Consider the following 13268-nt stretch of genomic DNA (forward strand, 5'->3'; position numbering starts at 1 on the left):
ATCAGTGACCTAAACAGAGGAATTAAAACTATAAAAAAAAAAGATTTCTGCATTTTCGCTTAAATAAATAAGAAACCTTAACTTTTAATTTGGTTAAGCGTTTCTTAGCTATGACATCAAACCACAAGCAACAAAAGTAAAAATAGATAAACCACACTTTATCAAAATTAAAAACTTTGTCGAAAGGGCACTATCAAGAGAGTGAGAAGACAACCCGTAAAATGGGAGAAAATATTTATAAATCATGTATCTGATTAAGGTCAAACTACATAAAGAACTGCTACATCTCAACAATCAAAGAGACAACTCAGTTTAAAAATATGCAAAGGATTTGAACAGACTTTTCTCCAAAGAAGATACACAGATGGCCAACAAGAACATAAAAAAACCAGTACTCATTAGGGAAATGCAAGTCAAAACCACAATGCCATACAGCTTTGAAAGCAATTAGGTTGGCTACTATTCAAAAACACACACACACAACAAAAAATAGTGTGCTTTAGCAAGGACACAGATAAACTGGCATCCTTGTGGGACTATAAAGTGGTACAGCTGTTGGTATGGTGATTCTTCAGAAAACTGAAAATGCTATTGCCCGATTACCACATGATCCAACAACTCCACTTCTGAGTATATGCCCAAAAGAATCGAAAGCAGGGTCTTAAAGAGGTATTTGTACACTCATATTCGTAGTGGTATTACTCACAATGGTCAAAGGTAGACATGTCCATTGAGAAATGAAATGAAAAACAACATATGATATATACACAACTGAATATCACTCAGCCTTAAGGTGAAAACTGACATGAGCTGTAACATGGATGAACCTTGAGGATTTAATGCTAAGGGAAATAAGCCGGTCACAAAAAGACAGATACTTTTTGATTCCATGTATATTCGGTAACTAGAGTACACAAATTCAGAGACAGAAAGAAGAAAGGTGGTTACCAATGGCCAGAGGGAGGGGAGAACAGAGAGTTGCTGTTTAATGGGTAGAGAGTTTCAGTTCTGTAAGATGAAAAGAGTTCTGGAGATTAATCTGCACAACAACGGCAACGTACTCAACACTACTGAAACAGTATGCTTTTAAAGACAGCAAATTTTGCTTTCTGTGTGATCACAGTTAAAATTTTCGCTGAGGTTTGACAGTAAACAAAACTCTGTAAAGCAATTATCCTTCAATTAAAAACTAAATAAGTTAAAAGAATTTTTTTTATTTTATTGATTTTAAAAAAATGGGTAAAGGACTTGAACAGACTAATAAGCATATGATCAGATCAGATCAGATCAGTCGCTCAGTCATGTCCAACTCTTTGCGACCCCATGAACCGCAGCACGCCAGGCCTCCCTGTCCATCACCAACTCCCAGAGTTCACTCAGACTCATGTCCATCGAGTCAGTGATGCCATCCAGCCATCTCATCCTCTGTCGTCCCCTTCTCCTCCTGCCCCCAATCCCTCCCACCATCAGAGTCTTTTCCAATGAGTCAACTCTTCGCATGAGGTGGCCAAAGTATTGGAGTTTCAGCTTTAGCATCATTCCTTCCAAAGAAATCCCAGGGCTGATCTCCTTCAGAATGGACTGGCTGGATCTCCTTGCAGTCCAAGGGACTCTCAAGAGTCTTCTCCAACACCACAGTTCAAAAGCATCAATTCTTTGGCGCTAAGCCTTCTTCACAGTCCAACTCTCACATCCATACATGACCACTGGAAAAACCATAACCTTGACTAAACAGACTTTTGTTGGCAAAGTAATGTCTCTGCTTTTCAATATGCTATCTAGGTTGGTCATAACTTTCCTTCCAAGGAGTAAGCGTCTTTTAATTTCATGGCTGCAGTCACCATCTGCAGTGATTTTGGAGCCCAGAAAAATAAAGTCTGACACTATTTCCACTGTTTCCCCATCTATTTGCCATGAAGTGATGGGACCGGATGCCATGATCTTCGTTTTCTGAATGTGGATCTTTAAGCCAACTTTTTCACTCTCGACTTTCACCTTCATCAAGAGGCTTTTTAGTTCCTCTTCACTTTCTGCCATAAGGGTGGTGTCATCTGCATATCTGAGGTTATTGATATTTCTCCCGGCAATCTTGATTCCAGTTTGTGTTTCTTCCAGTCCAGCGTTTCTCATGATGTACTCTGCATAGAAGTTAAATAAACAGGGTGACAATATACAGCCTCGATGTACTCCTTTTCCTATTTGGAACCAGTCTGTTGTTCCATGTCCAGTTCTAACTGTTGCTTCCTGACCTGCATACAAATTTCTCAAGAGGCAGATCAAGTGGTCTGGTATTCCCATCTCTTGAAGAATTTTCCACAGTTTATTGTGATCCACACAGTCAAAGGCTTTGGCATAGTCAATAAAGCAGAAATACACGTTTTTCTGGAACTCTCTTGCTTTTTCGATGATCCAGCGGATGTTGGCAATTTGATCTCTGCTTCCTCTGCCTTTTCTAAAACCAGCTTGAACATTAGGAAGTTCACGGTTCACATATTGCTGAAGCCTGGCTTGGAGAATTTTAAGCATTACTTTACTAAGATGCTAAATATCATTAAACATTAGGGAAGTGCAAATCAAATGTGAGCTACCACTTCACACAAACTGATTATAAAGTTTACGTGAAAAGGCAAAAAAAAAAAACCCAGGATAGCCTACACAATACTGATACTACCTGACTTCCAGATTTGCTATAAAGCTAGCTATAGTAATCAAGACAGTGTGGAACTGGCCAGAGAATAAACAAGTAGATCAATGAAACAGAATACAGAACCCAGAAACACACCTTCACAAATACAGTCAGTTGATTTCTGACAAAGGAGCAAAGGCAGTTTAAAGGAGAAAGCAGAGTCTTTTCAGCAAATAGTGTTGAAAACAACTGGACACCCACATGCAAAACCATGAATCTACACATAGACATTACACCTTTCACAGAAATTAACTCTAAATGGACTACAGACTTATGTGCAAAATGTAAAACTCTACAACTCCTAGGAGATAACAGAGAAGAAAATCTAGGTAACGTGTTTAGCCATGCCTTCTCAGATACAACACTGAAAGCACAATCCATAAAAAAAAAAAGTTGATGAAGTTCTTAGATTTCATTGATTTTAAAAACTTCTGCTCTGTGAGAAACACTAAGAAGATAAAAACTACAGATTGAGAGAAAATATTTGTAAAACACATATCTGATAAAGGACTGGTATCCAAAATAGACGAGCTCTAAAAACTCAACAACAGGGACTTCCCTGGTGGTCCAGTGGCTAAGATGCCATGCTTCCAATGCAGGGGAGCTTAGGTTCGATTCCTGGCCAGGGAACTAGATCCCACAGGCCACAACTAAAATATTCTGAATGCCACAAGGAAGATTGAAGACTCTACATACCACAACTAAGACTCAGCACAGCCAAATATTAAAAAAAAAAAAAAAAAAGCCAACAATAAGAAAACAATCCAATTTAAGAATGGGCAAAAGATCTAAACAGACATCTCACCAAAAATACACAGAAAGCAAACAAGCATATGAAAAGATGCTGTACATCATCTGTCATTAGGGAATTGTAAGTTAAAACAAAGCCTAACACAAATAGGATTCTGCAAACCTATTAGAAAGAGCAAAATCCAGAACACTGACAAGACCAAATGCTTAAAAGGATGCACAGCAATAGGTGGGAACACCAAATGGTACAGCCACTTTGGAAGACAGTTTGACAGGTTCTTCCAAATCTATATATGCCCTAACCATACAACCCAGCAATCACACTCCTAAGTAGCTATCCAAATGAGTTGAGAACTTACGTCCACAAAAAAACGTGCACACAAATGTTTCTAGCATTTGATAGTCCAAGGATATTTCCAACCTGGAAATAACCAAGATGTCCTTCAATAGGGGAATGGATAAACTGTGGTACATCAATACACTGGAATACTACTCATCAATAAACAAAAAGAGCTATCAAGTCACAAAAATACCTCTAAGTGCTAAATGAAAGAAGCCAACATGAAAAGGCTACATACAGGATGGTTCCAACTATATGACATTCTGGAAAAGTCAAAACTAGAGAGATAGTAAAAAATATCAGTGATTGACAGAGGCCTGGGGGAGGGAAGAAGGATAAAGGGGTGAATGGCGAAGCACAGGGTTATTATTTTTAGGGCACTGAAAACATTCTGTGATCCTGTAATGGTGGACACATGGATATATTTGTTCAAACTCACAGAGTGTACAAGAATAAAAGTGAACCCAAGTGTAAGCTGTGGACTTTAGTATTAATAAATGTACCTGTACTGGCTCACTAACTATACCTAATGTACTATACTAATGAAAGATGTTAATAATAGGGAAAACTGGGAGTTGAAGAAGTATACAGGAACTCTCTGTACTTTCTGCTCAATTTTTCTGTAAACCTAAAACTGACCAAAAAATTTAAAAAATATACTAAAGAAGAACAAAAAACAGTCCCCAGGTAGGGAGGAGGGAACCACAATGAGATATCACTTCATACCCACGAGGTTGGTCAAACTCTAAGCAATGAAAAGTAATAAACATCAGCAAGAACATGAAGAAACTGGAACTCCCCTATACTGCTGGCAGAAATATAAAATGCTGCAATCACTATAAGAAACAGCTTGGCAGATTCTCAAAAAGGGAAACACAGCATTACCATTTGACCCAGCAATCTCACTCCTAGGTACAGACCGTAATTAATGGTTAATTTTCTCACATGAATTTCATCACAATTTTTTTAAAGCCATTGAGGGGAAATTTTTTTTTTTATATTTTCTAGTTAACAAATAAGACTAAAGGGGAGAGAAAAAGCCACAAAGAGGGGAGAAAAAAATCTCAACACATATCTAAAAGAGAATAAGACAGAGGTAGAAAGCAGAGAGAGAGAAATTCATAGATTCCGCAAAAAGTGTATCCTTAAACCCCATTCCTTATTAACAATGTCAATCCATAATTAAAGTGTTAGGAATTTTTGTGTGTGTGTGGAATAAAGGATAAAAATATCAATTCAAACGCTGTTTATGTGGGCAATGAATTTTACAGCGTTAAGAAAACTCTCCCTGCCAATGAACACGTTAACTGCCCCTTGTATTTAAACCTTTGGTACCTGCAATTGGCCCCTCCCCCTTGAAGTCAGTTTCCTTACTAGGGGCTCTGTCAGATCCCAAGGCTCACTGTGAGAGCCACATTTTAGAGGAGTTCAGCAAGATCAGACAGGTACGATTTGGCATTTACTGTGCTTCTGCTAAAAAGACTCCTAAGGTGAAAATCAGCTCAGATGAATAAGGTGATGATCCGGGAAAAGGAAGGAAGGGTATACTTAGTTGAGGACTTTAAAGGGGAGACATACAGGGAGCCTTCCTTTCCTTCTAGAGATGAGTAACCTAGTTCAACCTAGGGAAGGGAAACAAGACAAGATTCAGAGCAGAAACCTTGGTCAAAAACAGCGAGTAATGTTTGGCTGCCACATAAGCATTCCCCTGGGAACTTACGTGTAGTGAAAGTGGATTCAACTGAAGTGAAAAGTCCCTCACAGCTTACCTCTGAAAGCAACAGTTAACAAAAGGAGTGTGAGGATGGCAGACAGAAGGGGGTATACTTTGGGTTGGGTGTTCAGATGAGTTCTAGTTCCAGGACTTGATGCTATCAAAATCCATATATCTTACATACTGCCTGCAAAATACTGCCCCATCCAAAATTTCTTACCGTATACACAGCCAGCAGAGCCAACTGGTTATAAGGGCGCCCATTCTTCGGAGCAATATGCTGGGCCTTCAGGTACCAGCTAGAACAGAAAAACAATTTTTAAAAAATATTTCTGTATTAACACTTTCCCAATTTATCAGCTGATAGCCCTTACTACTTAAGCTGTAACCCTCGAGTGGTAAAGCATGAGGCCTATGGGAGCACCGGTAGGACGTATGTACAGGACGCAGCTCAGGTGGGCCACTGCTCTCAACAGGGCCTAGGTTAAAGCCACACAGGGGAAGAGGAGTAACGAACAAGAGGCAACAGTACCTGCGTGCCTTCCCATAATTTGCCGTGTCGTTGGCTTGCTCCCGATACCTGGCAATATCTCCTTGGCAAATCATACATCGCTGGGCACTGATCAAGGCATATTTTACCTTCAGGAGAAACGACCAGTTAGTAGCATCTACCCAAGAAACTCTAACTTCAACCCCAAAGGACAGGGAGAGGGTCAAAATCACAGAGCAACATTAATAAGGGACCAGCAATCCTCAACAAAGTCCAGTCAAATGGAAAAACATTCTGCCTGTCTTTGTAGTAGCTGGGTAACCTCAACTAAGTCTCTGGGACTCAGCTTCTCCATCGGAATATAAAAATACCTATCTCACAGGGAAACTGGAGGGAAAATGTGTAAGAATACTTTATGAATTATAAAGTGATATACAGGGATTTCCCTGGCAGTCCAGTGATTAAGACTTAGCAGGTTCACTGCTGTGGGCCTGGGTATGATCCCTGGTTGGGGAACTGTGATTCCACAAGCCATGCACAGTGATATACAAATAGAGTATTAAAACTGTTGTTTGTTCTTTCCTTTCCATCCTTCCATCATCTTTCTCTCCTCAAACAATACAACTGTATTGTGTTACTGTACTCCATCTCCTTTGCAGGACAATAATAATTCCCTACGGAGAAGGCAATGGCAAGCCACTCCAGTACTCTTGTCTGGAAAATCCCATGGATGGAGGAGCCTGGTAGGCTGCAGTCCATGGGGTCGCTAGGAGTCGGATGCGACTGAGCGACTTCACTTTCACTTTTCACTTTCACACAATGGAGAGGGCAGTGGCAACCCACTCCAGTGCTCTTGCCTGGAGAATCCCAGGGACGGCGGAGCCTGGTGGGCTGCCGTCTATGGGGTTGCACAGAGTGAGACATGACTGAAGCGACTTAGTAGCAGCAGCAATAATTCTCTAAAACAGTAAGTTACAATCCTTTACCAAACACCCACAACATCCAGGACTGGGAATACTACATGTATGTTTTCTCACTGATGGGCTTGGCATCTGTCCCTCAATGAGAAGACAAGAGTAAAACTTTAACTACCCTAAGACATGAGCTCAACAAAAAAGCCTTCTTAAGGAACATCACTTCATAACATGTATATGCTGTTACAACATACTGTTAGGAGCTTCCCTGGTGGCTCAGCAGTAAAGAATCAGCCTGCCAATGCAGGAGATGTGGGGTTCAATCCCTGGGTTGGGAAGATTCCTTGGAGAAGGGAATGGCTACCCACTCTAGCATTCTTGCCTGGAGAATTTCCATGGGCAGAGGAGCCTGGTGGGCTACAGTCCATGGGGTTGCAAAGAGTCGGACAAGACTGAGCAACAAACACTTCACCTGGCTAATATCTTGGGTCTTCAGCCTTAGCTTAACCATGACTTCCTCGGGCCTCTATGATCCGCTAGGCCCCTTTACACCTATACCACAGCCCCACAACACCCTTTGCAGAAGTCACTACACCTGCAGTTACTAATCCAACACCTGTACTCATCCCTAATCAAACTAAACTCTGAGAGTTGGGACCACAGCGTTCTTGTTCCAGGCTGAATTACGTGTGCCTAGAATGGCACCTGGTGCGTAGGAGGGACTCGTCAAGTACTTGTTGATTAGTAATACAGCTTCTGCGTGGCAACTGATCAGAAGGAGCAGAAAGGTAAGAGGAAGCCTCTGCTCCATAAATCACACTCGTTTCTCTAATGAATTGACCTCTTACTCTCCGTTGGCCCTTTCCTCTCAACAAACATTTACACTGAAGTCTCTCCAAGCTTAAAAGCAAACTTCTCTTGGCACTATGTCTTTTAACTACTAACTTCCCTTCCCTCCTTGCCTTCACAGCCTTCTTACAACAGCCTAGGCTACCGTCTCATTGTATCTGCTACCCTACTTCTCATTCACTTCGATCTGGTTTCCATCCTCTCCAAGTAACGTAACTGGTGATAAGGTCATCCAACCCAACCGATACTTTTCAGCAATTGTGACATGTGAGGGTTTTTATAGCACTTGACCATTTTACCCACCACCACCCTAAAATCTGACTCCCTGCTCTGAAGCTGGCTCTCCTAGTTTCCCAACTTTATAGGTGGTCCTTTCAACTATCACCTATACATTGACAACTTCTGAATCTCTATCACCACTCCAGCTCTTTCTCTTGAGCTCCAGACAGACCAAAGCATTCATTTGTTCATATCCAGCTCCTCTACTCAAGCTTATTCAAAACAGAACTAACCTCCTCCTTCGCAGCCTCTCTTCTAGGACACACAATGTGGGGAGGATCTGGACTCCTCCTCACGCCTCCGATCTGGACATTCATACTGAACCAGCCGGCAATTCAATGCTGCTCCCTACAGTCTTCCAATCTGTCTCCTCTTCACCTCCACTTCCTCTACCTCAGTTCACACCCACACCCAACTCTCCTACCTCCACTCTTGCCCAAACTCATCTAATTGCTGAGTGACTCCCAAGAACATATCTATGCCATCCATTTGCTGAAAATCAATCAACAGCTCCTCACTCCTTTCAGGAAAAAAACCCAAAATCTTCAGCATGACACCTAAGAGTTTATGATCCATCCCTTCCTACTTCATTAACTTTACCTCCTCCAACAGCCCAACCCACATTACAGACATCAGCATGCTAACTTCTACTTTCCCAACAAGGTGTGGTCCTCTCACTGTGCCCTGCGTCTAAACTGCCCCTTCCACTCCTAGTCATGTTTCAAAACTCAACCTGACAGTCACTAAGAAACCTTCTTTGACCCCTCCATCAGTCTATAGCAGACCCAATGCCCTCTACACTCTATACATACCACTACTACAGTACTTATGACATTACATTATAACTGTTGCTTTAACTCATCTGTTCCCCCACAGACGAGTGGAGGAACGCTCGTCTTTCATTCTTGTTTCCTCAACACCCAGCACAGTGACGAGCACATTCAGTTCAGTTCAGTTCACTCACTCAGTCGTGTCCGACTCTTTGTGACCCCATGAATCGCAGCACTCCAGGCCTCCCTGTCCATCACCAACTCCCGGAGTCCACCCAAACTCATGTGCATCGAGTCGGTGGTGCCATCCAGCCATCTCATCCTCTGTCGTCCCCTTCTCCTCCTGCCCCCAATCCCTCCCAGCATCAGGGTCTTTTCCAATGAGTCAACTCTTCACATGAGGTGGCCAAAGTATTGGAGTTTCAGCCTCAGCATCAGCCCTTCCAATGAACTAACACTAAATAAATGCTTACTAAGTGAATGAATAAATTTAAGATAAAGAAGCTGGCTTACTGTCTTTCGTAATGGCTTGCTGCGAATGGCAAGACCGTCCATGTAGTCCTCCAGTTTGAACTTATAAGTGACCTGCAGCTTCTGAAGCAAACTATCAAAGAAGTCACTACCCTATAAAGAGAAAAAATAAGAATCAGCCAAATCAGCCTGTTCGGATTCATTCTACCCAGAAACTGGGGCAAGTAACCCTTTCACAGTTCTGCTATTGTTCAGCCAGCAGATGTTAAGGGAGGTATGTGCAGTATTTAGTGGCCACCAACTAAACCCAAGACAAATTGATAGCATAAGCCTTTCTGTGGTTTTAAAGATATGAAAACATACACAGGGACTTGCCTGGCAGTCCAGTGGTTAAGACTGAGCTTCCACTGCAGGGGGCATGGGTTTGATCCCTGGTCAGGGAACTAAGAGCCCACATGCTGCAAGGTGCAGTCAAAAACACACACACACATGAACACACATTCCAGGTAAGACATTCAGAAAGCTTCCAAGCTCAAAACTAACTCCTCCTGTCGGTTAAATTATAGTGTCAAGGAAGCAACAGAGGTAGGGTAGGCCTAAACTCAAGAAAAGAGCATAACGTTTGTCGTCAATGTTCTATTATAAAACATAGTATTTCGGGTGGTAAAAACTCATCACAACTAAAGGATGCTGAAGCCTTTATCCTGAGGGCATAAAGATGATGGTTTACCTCATCCAAGAGCTCCAAAAGTCTGTTCCGAATCTGTTCTGGGTTCTCAACATTCGGATCCTTGAGAAGCTGCCTGAACTTCTCAATCACCTGATAGAAAGCATTCTTCCACAGGATCTGATCCACATTCTGATTATCAGAGAACTCAATATCTAATAGAATACAGCGCTCATATAGCTGCAGCAGTTCAGCTCTGGAATAAAATACATGCAACTTCTAGCTCCAAATATACCACAGGGAAGGCTAGACCCAAGACCTGAGGTCCCTGCAAATCACACACCTTCCTTGGCAGGAAATCCAAAACGCCACCAGGTATAGCTCTCACTCTAGCTTCCATTCTGCACAGCAGAATGTCATTCTAAAGACAAGTTGTCTAGGAAAGTAGTTCTTCCCCATGTACCTCTACCTGAATTTAACAGCCAAAGTAACAGGGTACATGCTGTTTATTTCTCGGCACTTTAGAAAGTCTTTCCTTTTCCATATCCAGAGTCCATGCTCCCTTAAAAGATTTTTTTCTTCTTAAAAAGTGGGAAGCACAATCATTTCTAGGACTAGAAACAAATTTTTCTGCTCCGTTCTAACTTCCCTTCCCTTACAAAAATTAATATGAAAGGGAGGTAACACCCGGGAGTTTACCTGAAAAGCTTCTCCCTTCCTCAGCTATGGGGCCCTGTACACCTCCAGCTTATTCCTACTCCCCTTTAGCCAGGATAGGGATTCCCGCCCCCGCCCCCCCCAATACCTGAGCTGAGCCATCTTCTCCAGGCCCTCAGGACTGATGCGGTCCCTGGAGAGCAGGTTGCTGAGTTGTAGTTCTTGGTTGTCAGCCACCCGGAGGAGCCGGTGCAGTTCCTGTTGCTGCATGTTCCTCATGTGCTGTTCCATCTCCTCAGGACTCATGGTGCTGGCAGGGAGAGGGCTACACACATACTGTCCTGATGGAGCTGGGTAGCCCGGGTAGTAAGGCGCTGGGTACACACCGTTTGTAGGGCCCACCGGGTACTGCAGAGGGCTATAGCCTGTGTAAGGATACTGGGAGGCAGGGCCTGGTGCCCGGGGGTAATAATAGGGGTTGTCGGAGTTCTGAAACTTATAGTAAGAGGCTTGGGCCTGGCGTGAGTCACCCCAAGAGGTAGGGCTGACTTCATCATCAGTGTCCAAGAAATGTAGCTGCGGCGTCTGGCTCTTTAGAGCGGGTTTCTGTTCAGGATTGTTTGGGTCCCACAATCGTCGAGTGGTGCCTCCCCGGCCCCAACTCCGAGATCCCTTGCTACCAGTTCCAAATAAAAGCCGAGGTCCCAAAGGCGTCGACTCTGGAGAACCGGCTGAACTGACTGACAGGGTGGTGTGGGCAGGGAGAATGAGAATGCCCCGACCGCGACCCCGAAGCTCCTGTCTCAGGTTTTTGGACTCCGGCTTCTCAGAGCCTTTGCCCCCACCGCTCGAGCCTTTGTCTGGCTTTAACCTATCCACCTCTTCCCTGGCCGACCTCACCACTGGGGAATCTTTGTTCATGGTTTCTGCATCAAAAGTGACTCGAAGAGTACCTCGATTTTCTTTACCATTGCTTTTCTGCTCTCCCTCCCCTCGGCCAGACCAGCTTCTTTCTGAATGTTTCTTCCTCTCTGAGCTCCTCCGTGGTCCATCGGGCTCATCAATTCTGTCCTCATCCAAGGAGTCGGTTGAGGACATAGACACCTGCTTCTTCAGTCGGGGCCTCTCCTTGGTCCGATCCTGGCGGCGGCGGCGACTTCCACTGTCAGTCAGGCCAGCCCCCTCGGCGCTGTTGTTGCTCCCCGCCGAGCTGGTGCTGCAAGTGCGGTAGCGGTTCCTGCGTTTGTCTGAGCGGGAGTAGCGCTTGGCAGAACCCGGCTTCCCCTGAGCCGAATCTTCGTTTGCTTTCTTCACCCCTTCCCCCCTTTCTACCCTCTTTCCTTTTTCTCCCTTTGCAGCCCTTACTCTGTCACCACTTAGGCTCTTTTCAGCCTCCTCTCTGTCTGGCTTGTTCACCACCTCCTCTTTCACATTTCCCCTACACTCATCTTCCTCTACCCTCAGTTGCTCTACCTGGTTGAGGATTTCTTCCTCTTCCACCCGGCTGGTGGCTTCTTTGCTAACAGTCTGCAAACGCCTTCCAGGCTGATAGATCTGCATGTCTGGTTTCTTTGTTCTCTTAATAATTCTTAGGCTTCGATCCTCTTGTCCAACAGTCCCAGGAAAGGACTCCTGTGCCTGAATATTTTCTGAGTCTACAGGACCATTTTGCTGTGGGTTGTCTTTGCAGACATCTTTAATGAGTTGGGTACAATTTCCAACAGCAGAAGAATCTCTGTCATTTACAACTTCATTCTTCGATTCGTCACTCCCAGAGGGTTCCTTGATTTTAGGTCTGTTTCTTAGTCGGGAGAGACCAGGCTTATAGATTTCCAGATCTGGGCGCCTGTTATCTTTTCGCTGCCTGGGCTCCTTCATGTTTTCTGCCATGTTGGAGAGAGTGTTGGGGAGGAAAAGGTGGAAGAATAAAGGGGAAGAAGAAGAAAAAAACTGTCACTAAAAGTAAAGCAAGAATTATACATCCAAGTGTTCATATTGATGGACAAGGAAGCAACTTTCTGCAGAAATGGAAATTCTACTAGGTTTAAGATATTTGTTCAGCATCTGGCAAAACTAAAAACTTAACTATATTGGAGCTACCTACACTTGAGTTAGGGAAATAAGGGGGAAAAAATCATATTCTTTTGATTTTTACCCAAATCATACTCGGATCCACAAGACCCTAAACTACCTCATCACTGTCAGAATAAAAGATCTCTGACCAGTTCTACATTGGACTTTTTTTTCTACTATAGAGCTCTCAGCTCCATTGTGGTCTCTTCTGCCTCTAACATTTTTTATGGGGTGGTTGAGTCCTTTTAACATACTAATAGGGGAAGAGAGAGAAAATGAGGAGTATGCATATAACAACCCACAGTTCTGGATATCTCTGGAGAAAAAGTTTGCAACTCCAGTCACTGAATTTGGCCAGGACAATCCTCTTCTTGAGGCTTTCAACTACCCAATCGCATACCTCTGGTTGAAGCAAACAGGAAGCAGTTCCTTTCACATTCTTCATCTCCACTCATGCTCACTAACTCTCTAACAGCAGCCAGTAGAGTCATTTCAAGGAAACACTACTCAGACTATCATCATTAGAATACTGAGACTAACTGCTACTATGATGATGGAATATGAGAAGGAAAAAGTTCCATTAGGGAGCTTTCCCTGGAGGATGATGG

General features: G+C 43.3%; 1 protein-coding gene across 5 annotated transcripts in view; it reads right to left on the minus strand.

The window, feature by feature from the left end:
* Nucleotides 1-13268, minus strand: part of SMG6 (SMG6 nonsense mediated mRNA decay factor) — a 200607-nt gene that overhangs the window by 185828 nt on the left and 1511 nt on the right. For 4 of the 5 annotated variants that reach the window (NM_001205827.2, XM_024980132.2, XM_059878049.1 and 1 more), the window contains exons 2-6: nucleotides 10736-12470; nucleotides 9994-10186; nucleotides 9306-9416; nucleotides 6023-6129; nucleotides 5711-5789 (exon numbers count right to left, since the gene is read on the minus strand). In NM_001205827.2, coding sequence (NP_001192756.2) covers nucleotides 5711-5789; nucleotides 6023-6129; nucleotides 9306-9416; nucleotides 9994-10186; nucleotides 10736-12470 — 2225 coding nt within the window. Of the gene's footprint in view, nucleotides 1-5710; nucleotides 5790-6022; nucleotides 6130-9305; nucleotides 9417-9993; nucleotides 10187-10735; nucleotides 12471-13060; nucleotides 13177-13268 lie in introns of those variants that run through there. The other variant, XM_059878048.1, reaches the window with a different exon arrangement.

The sequence above is a fragment of the Bos taurus genome, chromosome 19, assembly GCF_002263795.3.
Source record: "Bos taurus isolate L1 Dominette 01449 registration number 42190680 breed Hereford chromosome 19, ARS-UCD2.0, whole genome shotgun sequence".
NCBI lineage: Eukaryota > Metazoa > Chordata > Mammalia > Artiodactyla > Bovidae > Bos > Bos taurus.